Source organism: Neolamprologus multifasciatus, chromosome 16 (assembly GCF_963576455.1).
Source record: "Neolamprologus multifasciatus chromosome 16, fNeoMul1.2, whole genome shotgun sequence".
Lineage (NCBI taxonomy): Eukaryota > Metazoa > Chordata > Actinopteri > Cichliformes > Cichlidae > Neolamprologus > Neolamprologus multifasciatus.
The window spans coordinates 24,039,451-24,060,273 of record NC_140454.1 but is presented as its reverse complement, the minus strand read 5'-3'; the positions used below and the strand labels follow the sequence as shown (position 1 = coordinate 24,060,273).

Here is a 20,823-nt window from a genome sequence, read left to right as displayed (position 1 = left end):
ACTCTGCCCCCCCAACCTTCCATGCATATTTGTGCGCGCGTGTGTGTGTGTAGTGAGTGTGTGTAATTGTAAGAAAGGTCATCTCTGCAATATCCCTCAACCTTTAAAGGTTGGATTCTTTGTCGTGGTATAAGTGGCACTTCACTCAAGCCTCTAGAAGAGGAGAGGCTGAGAGAAAGGCACACAGAGACACCTCTGTTTTGAGGGAAGTGGCGTTTAACATTTTTGGCAGTGCAAACACTTCCTGGCACACAAATCTGGGATTAATAAAAGACAGCATTATGGGGCTATGCTGAAAAAAAAAGAAAGGGCTGCACGAATGATTTTGAAATAGGTGTTGCATCATGCATCTTATCATGATATTATTGTGATGGCTCAATAAGTCTGCAAGAACTTGCAACACAAAAACATTAATATTGACCAAGTTCTTGGAACAGACGTTTCCTTTAAATGTCAGGGTGATGAATTGTGGCGTCGGAACTCCCATAGTCTAACTTTTGCTCGTACAGCATGAATGGCTTAAAAGTTTGCTTGACAAATCAGAGTTAAAGCTTAGGAAGGAATACATAAAGACTAAGACTCGCACACTCAGTAGTGCTTTGTTTAGATGCCGAAAATTGGAAGATGGAGAAAAAGTGGCTTTTTGAAAACTTTTTTCCCCCATCTATATAGCTTTATGTTGTCTGTGAAGAGCATAAAGGAGAATAAAAAGATGAAAAACATGCACACAGCTGCAGTCCTTTAAGGTTGTCCAGTGTGGTCTAGCATTGCAGACTCTATGCTTGGCTGCACTGGGAATCCTCGGTTGTGTTTGGCATTCGAAGTGCAAGCAGAAGGCCTGATCACTGAGGCCTGACTGCCTTTAATCAGCACCAAAAACTGTGCATGCACTCACATGCATACACAGCAGCAGCATATTTCTCACACACAAATGACCCGTTCCTCTCTCACAGATGAACACTTTCCCACACACACAGATACATTTACACCGCGGGGCATGTCGTTCCATTTGACACCATTTTTAAGTTAACGGCCACTGATGAAGGTAAAATGTCACCACTCTTCTTCGTGCGCAAGGATGGGGATGGCTAGAGTATGCATTAAATGAGTGCAGAGACCTTTTACTTTATCTCTATCAACTGTTGGAGGAGGAAGAATCAAGGATGCGTGGTGTCTGAGTCTATGGATCATTTCAGGAAGACAGCACTGTCTGGGACATCAGAAACTTCTGCAGGGGCACCAAAACAGATATATATTATCCTCTGCTTACTTTATTTTGTGTTTCTTCACATAAAGAAGAAGGCAATGCAAGGAGGTATGAGTAAGTAGAGTACACTTATTTGTCTATGCCATTCGCTGATTTTTCACTTTTTTATAGCAAAATGGCCTGTCGAAAAAACGAAATAAAAACCAAAAATAAAGAAATAAAATAAACATTTTCAGGTAAATTTCAGATCTACCTTGAAGTACCACTTATTTCGGCCTAGTTTGTCATGGTCCGGGTGAGTGCGGGATTTTCCAGCATGCCAGTGAATCCATCACTGGGCAGGGGTCGCCATACCTCCTCGTTTGTTGTGCCTGTGTGTAATCAGCTGGCAGGCTCTTAAGACCAGCGTTCTCAAACTTTCGTTGCCGGAACATCAGCTAACCCTCGTCACTGAAAGTCACAGTCATGTAAATCCTGTTTTAGTGTGTCTTCTGGAGCTAAACTTGTCTTCTCGCCCTCTGCAGCTTCAGGGAAATTTGGATCTTGCCGTCATAAACCTGCTCAACTCTAAGTCGCTTGTTTGTTTTCTGTTCTCGGCGTACTCTGCCTGCCTCCCTGCCCAGAACCTCATCGTGAGTGACGTGAACTTTTTTAGCCTCACCTGGACCTTTCTTCCCCCCAAGCCTCACCTCCACCTAGAAAAGTAAGACTATTGCATTTTAGCCCTTACTCCCCAGACTGCTGCTTGGGCTCGCTCTGACTTCGCTCTCCTTTGTTTCAGTGACTCAGTGAGTGTTGCCCTGTAATCTTCCACCTAAGTGTGCCTGCTCCGGAAAATACCCAGTATCGAGCCCAGGCTGTTTTTCCCCAGTTCATTAAGAGTGACCTTTTCTTTTGGACTCTGCTGCTGTACTCGCGGTGTGATTCTTGTTTACATTTTTGATTATCGTTGAGATTGCTCTAGCCAAGAATAGTGCTTCATAGTTTTGCTTGCGTCACAGCATCTCATAGAGTACTTTTGTGTAGTATTTAGTGATTTTGAAGTTCTTGCCAGTCACAGTGTCTGTTACAGGTTCTTAGTCCCCTGGTGTGAAGCTTTACGTTAGTATTGTAATTGAGCAAACTCAGAGGTTTAGCGCTTTCCCTCTCGCCCTTAGTTCATGTTTAGTACTTCTGTTTACGTGTGCCATTTTCATGTGCCAAAATAAATCTTAACAAATCTTTTTTTTTTTTTTATCCACTATATCTCCGAATCTCCATATGCTACCTGCATTTGAGTCCACTTTCCAGCGTTCGACCTCCCGGTTGTGACATATCTGACATTATTACCAGGTTTGCCACCTTCATTGAGCTCTTGCACCAACTAATGGAGCCTAAAGTTCAACTTCAACTGCTGTCTCCACAGTGCTTGTCGTCATAATTCTATAATTTTCCAGGAGCAAACTTAAGTTTGTGGGTCAAAACAAAAACACATGTAAGTCATTTTTTCTCTTAACCACAGAGGCACAATATATATACATATAAAACCACAGATATATTCCCAACATGTTTTTCATGCACACTTGTAAACAAAATCAAAGTACACCTAAATTCAGGGCAGCAGGCACTGGTTCAGTCCCTTTCCTGTACAGCCTCAAAATGGAAACCGATCCAATCATGGCCTCTTTAACTAAAAGCACAGCTCAATATACAGAAAAGTAAGGCACTTCTTTATCGAAGCCTTAATCCTAATCTCAAAGGCAACATATTCTGTTATTACATACAACTAACTGCCCCTTAGGCACAGAAATACAGAAATTAGATCTGGAAACTCAAAAACAAAATCTTTTTAAAGGCTAGAAGTACTGTATTAAAACTTCTGCTGATGTTTATTTAAAACATAAAGCGGACAGTCATTTATAGCATCTATTTAAAAGAAAAAAGATGTAATAAAAGAATGAATAGACAAAAAATAAATAATACTCCACCAGTAAAAACAGACTCAGATTTGGTGTGTGTGTGTGTGTGTGTGTGTATCGACATGTGTCAGTGGTTGCTGTCATAGTAAGCACCTTCTCTCTAATGATCGCTGTAACATTAAAAGGCTTACTGTACGTCACGTACTAATTCTCACTCTTATACACATAAGCACATATAGATCCCAGAGGAACTGTGAAGCCCCACATCTTTCAGAAGTGATTAAGATGGAAGACGCAAATAATATTAGCACCAAGGTCACGTTAGCAAGGTCAATGACTCACAAGCAAACACGCCTAGAAGGAAACAAGCGCATTCAAATATACAAAAGAGGGTAAAGAAGGAATAAAAGCCCCACACTTAGAAATACAGGGACCAGAGACCATAGACATCCGAGGACTAAATGTGAAAAAAATATATATATATCATTTAAAAAAACTGTGAGCACGTCCCACTAAACTTTTCTCAACTTTGAGGTGAGTGATTTAAGTATCCAGTGCAGCGATTGGTGACTGACTAATGGCAGAGTAGTAAATAAATTAGAGGGTTACCTAGGCAACTGGACCCTGGGATGAATAGTCCCTGCTCACTCTGTCATCTTCTCCTCCTTCCTCTAGGCACTCTCCTCCCTCATCTCAATCTCATTCCATCCTCCTTACTTAAAGCCTCATGTCCTGAACTACAATCAATACTATACAAAAAACCCATACATAAACAGCATTGTTGCATTTAGCTAAGTTATTGTTTGCAGATGAGATGTGAAACTCTCCTGCAGAGGAAAGTAAATAGTCTCCGGAAAGCTGACCATTAGCAACTATAGCAACAACAACAACACCAGTTTATAAGCTAAAATTATACCAGGACCATAATTTGGACTCAAGTATCCTAAAAAAAATAGCATACTTTCCCTGCACTGAACAGTTTAATTTCATAGAAACCAGCTGCTGAGAGGATTAGCTTTACTTCAAATAACACTTCAGTAACACCACCTAACAGAGGCTAACAATTCCTAACACCACTGGCAGTCATTAGCTAACACTAACAAAAAGAAGCACCTAAGGCAGTAAAGTATCACCTCAGTATCACTGTCACTGAACAGAATTGATGCTCCATTGACTCATTGCCTTTCCTTGGACTCCTTTCACAAAGATTTTCAGCTTCCTGAAGAGTAAATAGACATGCCACACTGACAGGCTATTCTTACTACAGACGAATGCCATCAAGGCATTTGAGGTGACTCAGGAGGAAAAACTGAAAAATACTGCCAAAATATGTAATTGACATACGAGAATTGATATTATTCACATAGAATAAAAAACAGTCTGTATAACAATGTTTTCATACATAGATAATCATAGAAACTATGCAACAGAAAAACAATGAATTGTATGAATTTAGAAGAGCTGCCCTCAGGTGCTATGGGATACACAAGGTTAAATCAAAACTGGGCTAAATAAAACAATTCAACTTGATTTGACTTTGTGTAACAAGGAATTGGGCTAGGTGGACATTGTGCCGTCCTTGTTGCCCTTGCAGATCATTTGTGGTTGCTTTTGCAGACTGTAGGCTGCTGTGTCAAATTAGCCGTCAATTGCATTATAGTATGCTAATTAAGTCTTACCTCTGATGTTTACCTGCTTTACCATATATAGCATTTAGAGTTTCCCTGTTTGTATATTGCACAGTACAAATAATTGACTTAAACTGGCTATAGCCAAGTCTAAAATACTGTTATCTTACACAATAACCTTCTACAACAAAGTCAGTCTGACAAGGTTTCAGATAATACTGATTATGATGTATTGATATGTGTCATATAACTTAGCATTAGAGCAGCATATGAATGCAGAAAAGAAAAAAAAAACAGATATCATAAAACATCTGAATGTCTAGGAGGCTTCTGTAGCAACAGAGGTGTCTGACAAATAAGTACATCAGTTCTAATGTGCCACCACATCAACGGTAACTGTCTCTACATTAACTGACTCAGGCCTCACTGCAGAATTACCACCAGACTTCCATGCTGTGCCCTAACTTTCAGAGGTTTTAAAACAGACACTGCCTTTTGTTTTCATTTTTCCTTTTTTTCTTTTTGCTTGGCTGACATTAAAGAATGTAGCGTTTGTTAAAACGGAAAGGTTGTTATGCTGACATCTGTGATGCAGCAGCACAGCAAGATCAGACAGCTGCTCGAAGACAGACATTTATGTGGTGACGCTGGGGTTTTTCAACTGAAATGACACTGAGAGGCCTCTCTGAACGCATCTCATCTATACAATAAGATGATGCTTCTGACAACTACTCAGTGTCACTATACATGCCTGCAGTGTGGGCTTAGATAAGTGAGACACTTGACAGTCGCAGCCTCTAGAAGTGTCTGAGGTTGCAGCTTCAGCACCAAGGACAGCAGAGATCACACAAAATAGATTTACATTATTAGGCCTCTTTTATTCATAACTTTAATTAAGAATGTGATATAAGCGTAGGCTGAATATCAATTTCTAGTATAAGTAGCCATATTATTGGTAGTAGTAGCATTTTAATCAATGTTTCATTACAGTATTTTCTGACATTATATGGTCCTCTAATATGTCTTTTGTGCAGTCAGTCAGCTCCATTACCAACTGAAAGTGGTAATGGAGCTGGTTATGGTTGCACAGATATACAAAAAAAAGTCATTGCAGAAAGTGGAGAAATAATTTGAAATACAAATGAGCTTCTGATTATGCTGCATCCAGTTTCCCATATATATATATATATATATATATATATGTATATATATATATATATATATATATATATATATGTATATATATATATATATATATATATATATATATATATATATATATATATATATATATAAGGCTTGCTTACTAATGGTGTTTCTAGAATTCCTTATCGAGAAAGATTTTGTAATAATATTGTGTTTTCCTTTGATTCGTCTTTTTTTTAAATAAAAAGTGAACATACAACTGAGTAGAATATGTTAAGGTGATAGGTTAAATTACAATAAGTTAAGCAGTTCCAAAGAAAAACTAAATATGCACTGACCTTTGTAAATGTCACACATAGTCATTTCAACTGCCTGTTTTAAACTATCGTGGATAATCACTGCATGGGCTAACATGCAGAAATAGTTCAAAATAGCACAAGTGGAAAACAATTTGAGGAGCAAAGCCGAAAGAATGACGCAGATGTCAAATTAATGCCGGTGACATCACAAATCATAAAACCGACATTCAGCACCAGTTATCAGCGGGGGTCTACGTCCCAGTGACAGCTGCTTTCTTTCTTCCTTGCCTTCACCTCCCCATCTCCTCCTCCAGCTCTTTCCAACTACTTGCTTCTCATCTATCAGAAATGATGGAGTGACTGCCATGTTGTACTGCACCGTTTCCCTCCTTTGTTACATTACATGTATACTAAACATTTACTTCATCACACAGGATGTTTCCTCTGGTGTCCATCCTTCAGTCCTTGACTTTCCACTGAAACAATGACACATATGCTCACATGCATTCTTGGAGTGGTCAAACACTGATGCCAAACCTGTTGCAGTTGCGGATTTGGTGACAATATTATGATGTTTTGTTTTTTTTTTGGTAATGGTAAGGAAGGTCCTAATTATGAATCAACATATAACTGTTGTTTAGGCCCCCTCGGCTTCATATTTAAATGTTTTGTCTATGCTTGAGTAGCCTAAAACTTTTTTTTTCACCAAAGCTTATTTTTCTAAACTTAACCACATACTTGTACAAGCACCAAAAGCAAATAAAGATGAAATTTATTGTCAGGTGAAAGCCAAACAAAGCAAAGTACAAAACACAAAACTTCCAAACTTTCACAAAGTGATAAACTTTGGCTGATGTATCACAGCACTGAAGCCAAACAGACACTTTGCGCATATGTCTGTGATAGAGCAGCTTTTGGCAAAATGGGAGTACTAGATGCCCTGAGATTAAAACGCATTGCTAAATCCACAGTTATCATCCATCAGTATTAAGCTACGCCCATGGGCTGCATCTGTGGATATGGCCGTAACACCAAAATCACAGCTATGCATGTCCATCTATATATATGCTGTTCTTTTCTTTTGTGTATTTGTTTTCTGTCTGGACACACATACTGCCTGTACACTCTATCTCTGTGAACAGATCAGGCACAAACACCCACATGCATCACACACATACACAAAGACTGGTCGCTGTGAAGAGGTTCGGTCAACTGGCAGGGGCCTCTCCAACAAATAAACACCCCATCTATCTATCCCTCTTGTTTCTGCTACAGGCACGGTTTTGTGTGTGCATTTGTGTATATTTGTCTGTGACTGTGTGTTAACTTGAATTCCTGAGCCTGTGGTTACCAAAAGCTTTGAAGTCCCAACAGCACCAGTGCTCTGGGTTGACAGGCTTACCCGCTACCCCCAGCCTGCACTGGAAGGCTCATAAAGAGAAAAGTAAACAGGCAATAATACCAAGAATGAGCAAACCTTTCCTGCTTCCTTGGCTACCGCTTCCTGAATGCCAGCCACATATGCACACACACACCCACCTACACACACAAACGATGCATAAATATATACTATAAGACTACACAAAGAGATAAGGAAGTACACAGTGATTTAAAGATGAACTGAGACTTTGATGCTATATTTCAGGCTGCACATGGATCAGTGGATGAATGTGGTCTCTCTCTCTCTTTGTCTCATATACACCGTATACACCCTACAGTAAATAAGCATATTCAAGATCATTGCTGAGGTTTTTCATCCACTTACACTACAGCTCAATAAAATCTGTAATTATATCTGTTTTTGTGACACTTCTTGTCCTTTTTACCTGCTTGAACACACAAACACACACATAATTCACACATACAGTATAGTCTCCTAGCTGCTGTGAAATGAGAGTTAGTATAAGGGTGGCAGGGCGGTTGATATGAATCCTCCCTGATATTTTTTTAACCTATTTTTAACAAAGACTGTGTAAAATTAATTTTGATCTACATCAGGGTGGGGTGTAAATTTTGTGTAACTACATATAATGTAGAGTTAGCATCATGATCTTGAACCTTTCTCTCCGAAGCACTCAATCCACCCCTTGTCTTTCTTCTCTAGCCTCTTTTCTTCTTTTCAGCTCCAAAGCGGCTACACGCCAGGCAGCACACAGCCAAAATGCTGCAGCAGAAAAAGCATCCCCACTAAGCTAAACTGACAAGAGATGAGGAGACCGATGCAATGGAACACCAGTGTTAGACCAGAGCCGTGTACTGTATAATGCTCAATTCACCCATCCAAACACACACACGCAAACACACACAGTGACACATGGGACAGATTTAACTGATGTGATTGCCTGGATTAGATTTTTAAATGTGTGTGTGGCAATAGTCTAAAAAAGACCTCCATTCTCAACCACAAAGAGCAAAGGTGCCCTTCATCAAAGAACCGAATGCCGAATAGTACAGGCTATTGCTATACTGAGCTAGGCTGCTTTCTTCATTATGAATGTGGAAGGACGGTATATGAAGTGCAGGAGGATTCTGCTGGAAAACTGAATAATGTCCCACCACACCACTCAGTGAACTGTTCACATAAGATGTGAACAGATGTGTAAAAATGTACCTGAATACAGAAAAGAAGGCATGATAAATTTTAGTTTTGTCGTGGATTAGAAATAGAGTTTAGAATGCAGTGCTACATATATGTGCATTTCAATTGGTTTGTGGGTTTGTGTAAATTTGCGGGTACAAGTGACATGTTTTGTGAGAGCTGGGCAGTTATATAATGGCCAACACAAACAAACAGAGTCCTTCCAAAGCACCAGAGGAGAGCCAGCAGCTCCATGAATTCACAGCACTCAACTTCAACAGTCTGACAGAAAAGTATACAACAAAGACACTACAGCAACAGCATGGAAAAAACACACACACACGAAAAATATTAAGCATAACTGTAGGAGCTCTCCAGTGATATTATTTTTCTTACGTGTGTGTGCATAAAATACATGGGCCATTGACAATGTAATATTTTTTTTATAAATCCAGGGTTTTTATATGAAACATGTAGTTGCATTGAAGGATTTCTGATCACTAGGGGGCAGGGAGACTCCAAAACAAAAATAGATGCACATTTGTCACAAAAAGAACAACAGTGAATCCATGCTAGCATTTAGCTCTTACAACCAGCTTCATGCAAATTGGATTGGCCATATATTTTCCTGTTATGGTGATAATATGTGGGCCATCCAAATTGCATGATAGCGAGTCAGTAGATTGGGAATAAACAACAAATAAGTGTTTCAGGGAAGAAGTTAATTTCTTGTCTTTCTATATATAATCGTCTTATAAGAGGCTAAAGTGGGTGTTGAATATCTTCAGGCTAAGCTTGAGTATTTCTTTGACCAAGCTGTTGCAGTTTTGCGTGACAGTGTCAGTGAAAGATGTATAATGTGAGTCCAGAATGTCTGCTTGAAAGCCATGCAGTTCAGTGCATGAGGGCAGCAGCTAAATCACTTAAGTGAAAGAGTGGAGAGTGAAATAAAACATTTGACATGAGATGGACGACGGGCTTTGATCCGGCAGCCAAGTCGATCGGGCGCTGGGATGAATGGAGAGGAAGGAAACAGAAAGGGAAAATGAACTTTTATTTGGTGTTGGTCCAGTCGCAAATGATTTTAAAAAGAGAAGTTAAAACCACTTTTAAAACATCTCGCCTTCTTCCTCTTATCGTGAAAGCATACGGTAAGCAATGCTGGCGAGTAACAACTGAGGCTTATGTGTGACACTTTGTCTGTGTAATTGTAATAAGCTTTACGTTGCTGGAAGGTTTCAGGATTGTGTGTCTTGATAAATCCAGCAAGAATGTAAACTTAGGTCTCTCGTCAACGTATGAACGAACAGCTGCTTGCATTTGCAACGTGCATGCGCAAACACACAGTCACACACGCGTTCACAAACTGGCATGCGTTTGCTGTTTTAGGATCAAATTAGGGTTGCAGGAATTTCACACTGATGGTAGATAGGAGTTGGTTCACCTGCTCCAGTCTGTTCTAATGACAGATGAAAGACTGACTTAGCGAGATTAAATCTGGCCTCACATTCTCTGTGTGGAAAGGCTGAAGGCTGCTCACAAAACATACAGTAATCCGGGCGATCAGCGACACGTCCATTCGCATTGTACTGTATTATAATCTTCATCTTATCTTTTCATAGAGTTTCATCGTAACAAAAATTGGATATGCACATGCTCGCATAACTGCCGTGTCCCTTTGCCTAAGCCAGACAGAATTCACATGCTCCTTTGAAGGCGCCACTGAAACAACATCCTTGCTTTGACAAACATTGCTGACTATGGACACAAACACGCACATACACACATACACAGTCCAGAAAGATAATGATGGTTTAATGCTAGAGTCTACTTTATTAAAGCCCTTAAACACACTTTGGAGTCTGTGTAAACAAAAGCAACTGCTTGCGAACTCTTTCTCTTCCCCCTTCACTCAATCAAAAACAGACAGACAGACTCACAAAGTAGAGAAGGAGGAGAGGAGGTGCTGCAACAAGGCATCTTATCAAAGAAAGCAAATCATAAAGTATTCAGTAAAGGTGCTTAATCTTCACTGTCAACAATACTTAGTCCAAGCATTTTTGTCTTTAAATCCACCTTATTATTCCTGCCAGAAAAAAAAAAAACATAAGTTCAATGTTTGTCTGTGTTTTTAAGCATCTTAATAACATATTTGTTTATTTTTGTCAAATAGCAACAGAAATTTCTCAGGACACTGGGAGCACTGCCTCTGAAGAGTTTACCAACAGAAGAGTTTTCTTTGTCTATAATTAATATCACTGAAGTATCGACAATATACAGTGCTATTTATTCTCCACTTCTCCATTTTCTTTTTCCCAGAAAATGTTGTGGCTTGTTGTTCGTAGCACTGTAAATATGTCTTTTTTTTCTTTTTGCTATCAGTTTGGGATGACCTAACCCCATTCAGCCATCTATCTGTTAACACAGAAGGCCTGGAGAGCAAGCTGCATGATGGGGCCCCCAACGGCTGCATGCAGGGATTGTGGGGACCTGTTGGTGCAGCTGTCCCACTCCATGGTAACATAAGACCTTATTAGAGTCCATTAGACCACTCTGAAACTAATAAGAGATTGTCAAATACATCTAAACATTCACACAATTCACAGAGGCAGGAAGTGAGAGGAGGGGGGAGGAGGGGGGAGCAGGGGGGGACAGGGGGGAGCCATTTGTCTGTACAATGTCCCATTCTTGAAATGACATGTCGTACTCTTTCCAATATAGGGACAAAAAGCAGAAAAATAAGAAAGATATGAATGAAAAATTACACTATTTCCGTGTAATTTAAAAATGACAGTTGGAAAAACAAAACCAAGATAAGTGCAATCCAAAAATGAAAATCACAGGTGACACTTGGGAGAAATTCTAATTACTCAGAAGATGTTAATCACCAGGGACAAAGGGGTTCAGCAGTAGATACCATTGGCTTTTAATGAGTAAATTCAGAAAAATATACTGACAAGTGTGGAAAAGGTTTTCCCTCCTATCTGTACAGTTAGACAGGTTGGCCTGGAGTTCACAGCAACAGAAAAAAAAGCACTTCCCCCTGGCCCTGACAGCAGGGGCTTGACCTGGGAGACCATCTTTGATCTTTAATTAACACTGGGCATGGCTCTGGAAAAGAGAGAACTGATGAACAAGGGACCATTTGGGACCCACTATAATAACCTAGAATGCTAAAGACGGATTTCCTTTTCAGAAACTTCAACACCGTTTTAACTTTAAAGTCATTCTGGGACAGCCGCAGTGCAGGGGTGGCTGCTTTCAGATGGATGCTGTGTCTGGCTTCTTAAGCAGAGAAGATCTCACAGAAAATAAGTAAAGAGGAGCAGATATAGAGCATCATGGAAACCTTCAGCTAACGTTGGTCTTGTTTGCCACTATTTTAGATTTTGTATAATCAAACAAAAATGTATAAATGTAATATAATGTAATCATATCCATAGTGGCATTTACATTTATATGAACTGAACACATCTGCATTGTATTGTTCACACCAGGGACCACTTTCTACTTCTTCTTTTTTTTTATGCATGGAAACACCGATGAAGTACTGTAACTGTAATTGATGAAAGCTGTTATAGCAGCCACAGAAGCAAAACAGAGGAAATTTAATTTTGAGTAAAGTGGTGTAATGATGTCCTATCTGTGTACATGTCTACAAGATTTAAAACCCAGATCCAAATATATATGTTTGGGACGTTTATGATGCATTACACCATGGATATTGAAGACTTTATTTTCATTTTTTTATGCTAATCCCTTTTTATCCCAAAATGGATAACTTTACTTCTTTTGACAAAGTTGTTTAGGCAAAATGATGTGAGGAGGAACAACAACAATCAGAGGCCTTTTACATATTCTCTACTATACTTTAAACTCTCATGTATAGATGTGTTGCAGAGCAAAGTGTCACCCCACTGGCCAAGCACAGCTCTTTAACTCTAGCAGCCAAAGTATCACTGCAATCATTCTGACAAGCTCACTTTAAAAACCATCCAGCAGCAACAAAAAACAGTCCCCTGCATAACATGTGTGACGATAGTACGGAAGACCAGTCCTGTTGGTCAGGACATGAAAGGCAATTTTAGGCATGCAGATTTGCATACTTTTGAAACCACATCGAATGACTACTCATTGCTACCTTCACCAACACCCACAACCATCACCGCAGCTATCCCATCATTCACCATCCACTCCAGCCCACTCCTTTCTTCTGTGTTATCAGTCCCATCTTTCTGCTCTGCTTAAAATCTTCCCATAGCTAATGATGTGTCACAGAGAAAATTGCTATTGAACCTCTATATGCTGCACAATGTATGGGAATATGCACGTATAACTACCGACCAATCACCCAGCACCCTGGGAATTTGGGGTTAGTTTGAAGAGTTCACATAAACAATGCATACACACACAAACATATACACACATGCCCACAGAGAGTGTATTTGACATTAAACCTTCTGGACTGACAGATATGAAGCGTGAGAGTCCTGATATCACACTGTTTACTTTTACAGCTTTAAAAAAAATCTGCTTGTTTAGGCCAAAGGTTCAAATAAGGGATATGTGTAGAAGAGAAGTGACACGTGCATTTATACATGCAGAATCAATGCATGGCAAGGCATGTGTGAGAGTACTGTTGAGAAAAAGTTGCAAAAAAAATATGTTTCTTACTTTGGCAGGTGCTGCTTCTCTCCTCATATCCTGGGTTACACAGACACTTCCCGATAGGCACAAGCCACTCCCCTTCTGTGCTACAGTACATTCGAGGAGGCTCTTCCTCTTTGGAGTGATTGACGCATGAACCTTTGACTTCCACCAGTGACTGGGAGTCCATGGGCACAGTATCAGGGAAAGAGGCAAGATTCCTCACAGTGTGTGGGCACTTCTTGAAGTAAACCCTTACTGACACCAAAGCTACACAGGCGCCCACGTCCTGGAATGCGAGGTAGAAACCCTTCTTGGTCATGGGACCCACCTCGCGTACCTCAGTATTGAGCTTGAGAATGCGATCTCCAAGGTCAGTTTGAGTAAAACTCTCATCAGCAGCAATGGTATCAATCTTGGAGAACTGATGCTCTTGGAAGTGGCTGCCCTGGTCATCATCTGCCTCTAGGTAGAGGAGGTTGAATGTCTCCTTGCAGGTGCCCAGTACCAACGGGATTGAGTTGCAGTCCCTCAGAGTGAACTTCAGCTCCACATAGATCTTCTGAGCAGATTGGCGAGGGATCCAGTTGGTCCGAAGCCAGTTGTTCTGGCTGTAGTCCATCACATTGCAGACCTGAAAGGTCCTGATGGGAGTGTAGTGCTCATCCACCCCACTGATCTCCTCCCACTGGAAAAAATAGAGACAAGGAAAGGTCGAAGGGAGAAACAGAGGAAGACAAGGAAGAGTAATAGACAAGAGAGACCAAATACAGAAAAAAAGGGGAGAAGGTAGATTTAAAGATCGAGAGCGATAGATAACAAGGAATGGATGCAACAGAAGGAAAAATAGAAGAAGCATAGATACAGGGAAGACAGATTTGTTTTATGAGTAATGAAAAGGATCAAGTGAAAATATATTAGATTTAAAAAAGGAAAGCAAGGGGATTGGGAAGTTTGGGGTCAAAAGAGAAGCAAAGGGAGTAAAGGGAATAGGGTGAGACAGAACAAATGAGGAAAGTGAGAATTTGCAGTCAAAGAAGGAGGAATAAGAGGAAAGGAGGGGAAGATAGCAGAGAAAAAATAAAGTTATCTCCACCCTGTAAGCATTTAGGGATGAATTATTTAGATCCAGAAACATTCTTGCTGAATACTAAGCATCTAATAAACACTTAAGGGTGAAAAATCACACTACCAGATCTCTTGTAAATTGTTGAAATTAATTAAAAGCAAACTTGCTGGCTTAGCCAAATTTTCTACATTAGAAGGCTCTGAAAATATCGTCAAGAAAAAAAAGCTAGAAAACGTGATCTTCAATCTTTTTTAAATTTGTGTGAGGCAGCTTAATTAATGTTAAATATTAACAAAATCTCGTAGTGTTTCTTTTTTCCACCCTTATACTAAAATGTTTTTCTCTAAAAGTGAGGACTTTCAAGCTGCAGTCTTGGTTATTTGCATCACAGTACTACTTCTACTAAAGGAAACGTGCTGAATCCACTATGAAACAAAAGGAGCTACGACGTATAGACAGATGAGAGTGTATACCAGGAACGTTTGTGTCTATCTTACATTTTCCCTCCACTGGGAGAAAGCAAAGAGAGAGGAGAGGAGAAAAAGAAAGTGGGGTCATTCCTTTTGAATTCAACACAGCGGGTAGACTCATTGATCATGCGCTTTGGCTTTGCTGTCCTGGCAAATCAGCGCTGAATCGGAGTGATGATGAATGGACAAACACCTGAAATAGCGGGCTCATAGTGGCTGAAATGGCAGTCATTAGAACAAATGGGCGTAAATGCCTAAATGGATGCTTTTGTGTATATTTTCTCATGGTGAAATCCAGAATGCATGTGTGTCTAAATGAGCAGCACTTTCTTCAGAGACGGAGAGATATACAGAGAAAGAATTCCGTGGTAACTGGAACCTAAATTATTGCTCCTTTCACCCACAAGCATTAATGGTAACATAAACCCACACACGCACTCACATAAAGCTCATGTGAAGTGTTTAAAGTCTCATAGCAGGCAAACACAGCAGGTGCCTTCAGCTGAACTCAGAAATTAATGACGAGCTAAGAAGGAGTTGGTTCTCTGTTACATGTTTTTGTCTGCCTGTGTGTGGGGGTGTGCGGGTGTAAAGCATATGTATGAATGTCTGATGTTCAAGAGGCTCTCAGGCTGAGGGATAGCCACTCACTTTTCATCTCACGGCAAAGTTAATGAAACACCCCTGAGAGAGCGAGAGAATGAGGAGGACAGGGGAGAGAAAACAAGAGGAAATAAAGGAAAGCGCTAAAAAAAAGGAAAAAGAAGAAAGCAGGAGATAAAGTGAAATGAAAACTGAGGGCCGATACTTCTTTGGTGTTTAGTCTCTCCCCATCACCCGCTTTGGTATCACGTCATTCATCAGCCAGTAGTCCTAGCTCTTTGGAGGTCTAACAATAACAGGGAAATGTCTGCAGGAGTGAGTGGGACTAAATATAGAGAGGTAAAGCTAAACTTAACATTTCACCTTGCTTTACTCAAAGGTGTAAGAGCACGACTTTAAACAGAAGCATAAAAATGATGTGATGACATGCAAAAAGCTATGTTGAAAGACTTTGACATAACAAAAAGTAAAGTGAAGGCAAGGACTGCCACTTTGATTAATGATTTTGCTGACATTAAATTTTACAAGATAATAGACTTCCGTGAACAGAAGAATAATAATATATCCTATTATGCTTGTCTTTTATATAGATGTGTGCTTTTTGTCATGGTTAAAGCAATGTGTTTCTGCCAGGAGAGTTCAACCAGTAATTTAACTTTTTTTTGTGGTGACCTGCTTTAAAGAGAAGTGACAGATGTTTGCGTTCTGTCTAAAAATACATGAAATTGGGTGACTTGTGCCAGTGAAGGTGCTAAGAACGGCAACAAAAAAGATTAAAGCTGAGGATAGAACCATACTGCATAGTAAATTTTAGCATATCAATCCCATAATACAGCATATATCATTCAATATTACAGTGGAAGAACAGTTATTTTCCAAAAATTGGATGAAAAAATACAGTTTTGTCATGTAAAACATCAACATTTTTTCAGTTGCTGTTTATTCACTTTTTATACATTTTTTAGGATTAACAAAGGATCATACTGTGGATAAAGGTTATAGTTCAGGCTGTATCAGGTGACCCTGAATGTTCTATGTTACGCTGCAATAGGCCTAGTGTTTGTTCTTTACTCACCTATTTTCACTCACCATGTCTTTATCACCACTTAATATACCAGATTGGTTACTATTAATCTCTGGATTTCTTTCTCAGTGGGTCTTTTGTCCTCCCTCCCATTGCCCCTAACAGGTCGCAGCAGATGGCAGTGCCTTCCTGAGTCTGGTTCTGCCAGAGGTTTCTGTTAAAGGGGAGTTTTGCCTTCCCATTGTCGTCAACTTCTTGCTCATAGGGGGTCATCTAATTGTTGGGGTTTCCTTTCTATTAATGGAGGGTCTTTACCCTATAATATAAAGTCCCTTGGTCTGACTGTTGTTGTGGTTTGGCATTATTATAAATACAGTTGAACTTAACAGGAATTAAATATAGCAGTTTATGAACTTCTACCATTCTGCAAACAGCCTTCTCCTCATTTTTCCTTTTTTTTAACAGGTGACAAGTCCAGTGAGACATTGTACTTCTTCTTCAAGTTAGGCTCATAATCTAATCTTAATCTAAAGCAACTATGACTGATGGCAGTCTGTAAGCTGTCTTATAGAGAAGCTTGCCAAACACAAACACAGAAATCCAGTATATGTCTGTATGTGCCTGCGCATGTGTGCATTAAGTACGCTATATGAGAATATGACTCAGCTTCAGCAACTTTCTGCCAAAATAAGTGAGAGGGATAAAAATGTCTCCCCATCATTGTCCCTAATCATTACATCATAAGAGTTAACTTGTCTAACCTTGAATCACTTCACTTTATTTCTAAGTTACAACTCTCTGTCCTTTAGACCAGAAGTCAAAAAAAAATAAGAAGAAATAGAGAATATGTTAACATCATTATCCGTATTTAGTTGATTGTTACATTATGTGTGGTTCAGTGGAGGTGTACCACAGTACCCATGAGTTTCTAGACCCAACATTTCCACTAATATTGCTATTACTCACTCATTGCAATACATGTAAGCTCTTCCACCTACACAAGAAATGCTGAATGTCAGTCAGGATAAAAAAAGATCTAGTCAGCAGCGATTCCCTTGTTTCTCTTCAAAGGGTTGAGGGTGTAACTCCCATCCCCCTGCCCTCTAATTGATATATAACAACACTAGGACCCTACAGCAGTCCACGTGACCTTTGACCCTGACCCCTGATGGTCACAGCTGGGACAAAGTTCAGTGTAATCTTGCCCCTGGTTTCTCTGATCTGTGCTGTAGGTGAAGTAGCTAAAGGGACAGTAAAATGAAGTGTGGTAACTTGATCTGCTCTGGACATACCTAGAGCAACAGGCACATCTCTGAGTCACAGAGTCAGCACACCAGTTTATCCACTTCAAAGACACTCAGGTCAATGGTAGTTAATGGGCCAGTATATGGACTTGTAAAGGGCAGCAATACATTAAAAGCAAGTCTTGTTAAGTGTAAGAAAACAAGCTCAATCATGCTCTTATCACAAGTCTAACTTGCTCAACAAGAGCTTAACATAACAAATGTTTCATTATGTTATAGTTTAGATAATTTATAACATAGTGCAGAATTCAGTTTAATCCAGTTATGTAAAATATATTTTTTTATTTAAAGATTTTGATAATTATTTCAACTTCATTTGGGAGAGAAAAACAATTACTCGCTGTTAAAATCAAAACCAGAATGGTTCCCATTTTGGTTTTTACTTTTAAAATAAGCTCTTTATTTACTCATCTGCCAAAATTGGCTATTTGTGATTTTGGGGTATCAGATTACTGAAAAGAAAAAAAAAACAATTATAATTACAACGTTCTGTTAAATCTCTACAGCTGGAGAAGGGCGATCCTAAAAGCCGGAGTGTCTGCAACAAATGCTGGACGAGAAGCTTAGAGCACAGAGGTCTTTGGGGTTACAGGCTCAACAACTGCAACATATCAAATAGAGGATATTTCATCACTCTGTCCGGCCAATGTATTCATCCCATCTCTTGTTTATGTGCAACCCTGAGCTTTGCCTGACTAATTGTTTGTGTTTTGTTCAAGGACAGACTAGCTGATGGCAATTGTTTGGGGATGCTGGAATCACAAATGCTGTTCATTTATATTTAAACAGTACTCAAGAAAGAAAAATGTGAGTACTGTAATTCTCAAAGTTCTTAATGTTATTTTTCTTTACCTTTTTTTCATTTTTTAAGACACGCTTGTCTCAAAAATGTCGTGATCTTCACTGCACTGGTAAAACATGTTTACTTGTTACTAATTCTTCTTTGTAACACTGAGGTCTAAGATTTTCATAGTTTAGGGAGGTTTAGTACAAAATCAGACTGTGTTTATCAGTACAGTTGTATAATGCATACAACTTTTAATAGGATGTAATAACATAAACTTCTCAGGATTTGTGCCAACTTATCTCAGGAACACGAAAGTAACAATAACTCATTTTACCCTCCCCCTTCCTCCTTACCTCTGGTCTCTTGCATTACCAACCTAATCCTTGTTTAAGGATAGGTTCGCTCTCTTTCTCTCTTTAAAGCAGTTTATCTGGTCAGGTTGATTTTGCACATTAAGTAGACGCAGTTCGCGGGGGCTTTTAAGCACTTGGATGATTAAGGAAGCTGAAACAGCAGTTGTCAAAACGAAAGAAGACAGATAGAGAGAGAGAAAGAGTAGGCTGACTGGTGGGCCTGATCCCAAAGCATAATCAGCCCTGCTATTATTTGCCTGTCACCTCACCCTCTCATTCCAGACCTGAGAATTGGAATGTGAGGTGTGAATGTGTTTTGGTTCAATTTTTGTGCGAATCCAGACACTATAAGCAAAGTTCACATACTGTGAGCACTGAGTTTTTATTCTACAGATGTCAAGCTTCTTTATCATCAACAATACAAATGTTACTGCGCTTTTACTAAAGTCTGACACAGTAATGTAGACTGTTGAACCCATGTAAAAACAATTACAAGGCAATGTTTTTACTGTATAAATAGTTTTAAACTTTTTTATTTTTGCTGATTAGTTTCATATCACAATGACAATAAAAAATGTAGCATGTAGCAAATAACTGACATAAACTTGGTATTTAATCAGAAAAAAATCAAACTAGAGTTAAGCTATAACTTGTAGTAAACACTTTGGGTCTAAATGCTGCAGCGACTTTATTTATTTGAAAAACAATGAATCTAAGTTCCAAGTACAACCAGAAAGGACATTGTATCCTCCCTTCTTATGAAGAATGGACTTTAGTTTGTAATTATCCATTAATTCTATTTTGTATGCACAGCCAGTGTCTAGGGTGTTGGTTTGTTGCTGAAGAATGCTTTCAAAGCATGCAAGAATGTAATCTTTAACACACTTTAGTGATGGGCTAAGCCCCCTGGACACTGCTAAGCAATCAGCCAGCTTCCAAGACAGATAACTGTATATCTGGATCACACGCACACAGACACACAGACACACACGCACACACTCATGCACTCATCAGTCCAGTCGGTGGCTCTGGAGTGAACATCCTGGGGAGGCTAAGCTCTTAATTTGTTCTGACCGGAGCACGTTGTGTCTCGGTAGGCCAATAGCCACGGCCTCTCCATCAATGTGAATGAGTGTTTGTCTGTGTATGTGTGTGTGCGTGAGAAAGGGAGGGAGTGAGGGCTCAGTGCCACTGCCACATTATGAGAAATCATTTGTGAGCAGGAGTCTCTCAGGGCACTCTGCTTATCGGAGCGCAGTCAGTGGATGACGTGAGTAATTACAGATGATTCACCTTGAGGACTTGATCATCAGCAATATCTCTGTGTGTGACTCTCTCTCCCTCATTCCTTCCTGTCCTTTCCTCTCCCTGCTTCCGTCTCCCTCTCCCCACCCCTCTCTCTTCATCCCTTTTTCCTCCATCGGTCTCCTTCTTTTTGATCCTCCCCCCATTCCCTTCTCTATCTCTCTGGAGTTATTCTCATTTAACAATGACATTGACTCACATTCCTGCAGCGTTTTTATGAATTATATAACCACACGCTCTTCATCTGAACTTGGTCAAAGCAAAAACTTGAAGTAAAACAGACATGGTTGCACAAATTGCCTAACCTCTGTCAAAAAAGTCTGGTGTCCAGCGCTGGATCAAATAGCCGTATCAATGGGTATTTCCCTAGCTGCTCACATGTGAAGAATGTCTATCAACACAACATCAATCTGGCCTGTCAGCTGGTCATGCAGTTGTTGTGTAGGTTGCAATTGTCTTTCGACTAAATACATTTTAAGGACCTGAAGTTTTTCCTTTGGGTAAT

At 39.7% G+C, this 20,823-nt stretch overlaps 1 protein-coding gene across 4 annotated transcripts in view; it reads right to left on the bottom strand.

Annotated features, from left to right (window-relative positions):
• The window catches only part of epha3 (eph receptor A3), a 91,562-nt gene that overhangs the window by 60,974 nt on the left and 9,765 nt on the right, over positions 1–20,823 (bottom strand). For 3 of the 4 annotated variants that reach the window (XM_085135319.1, XM_085135320.1, XM_085135321.1), the window contains exon 3: positions 13,431–14,091. In XM_085135319.1, the coding sequence (XP_084991445.1) occupies positions 13,431–14,091 (661 nt within the window). Of the gene's footprint in view, positions 1–13,430; positions 14,092–14,945; positions 14,979–20,823 lie in introns of those variants that run through there. The other variant, XM_085135322.1, reaches the window with a different exon arrangement.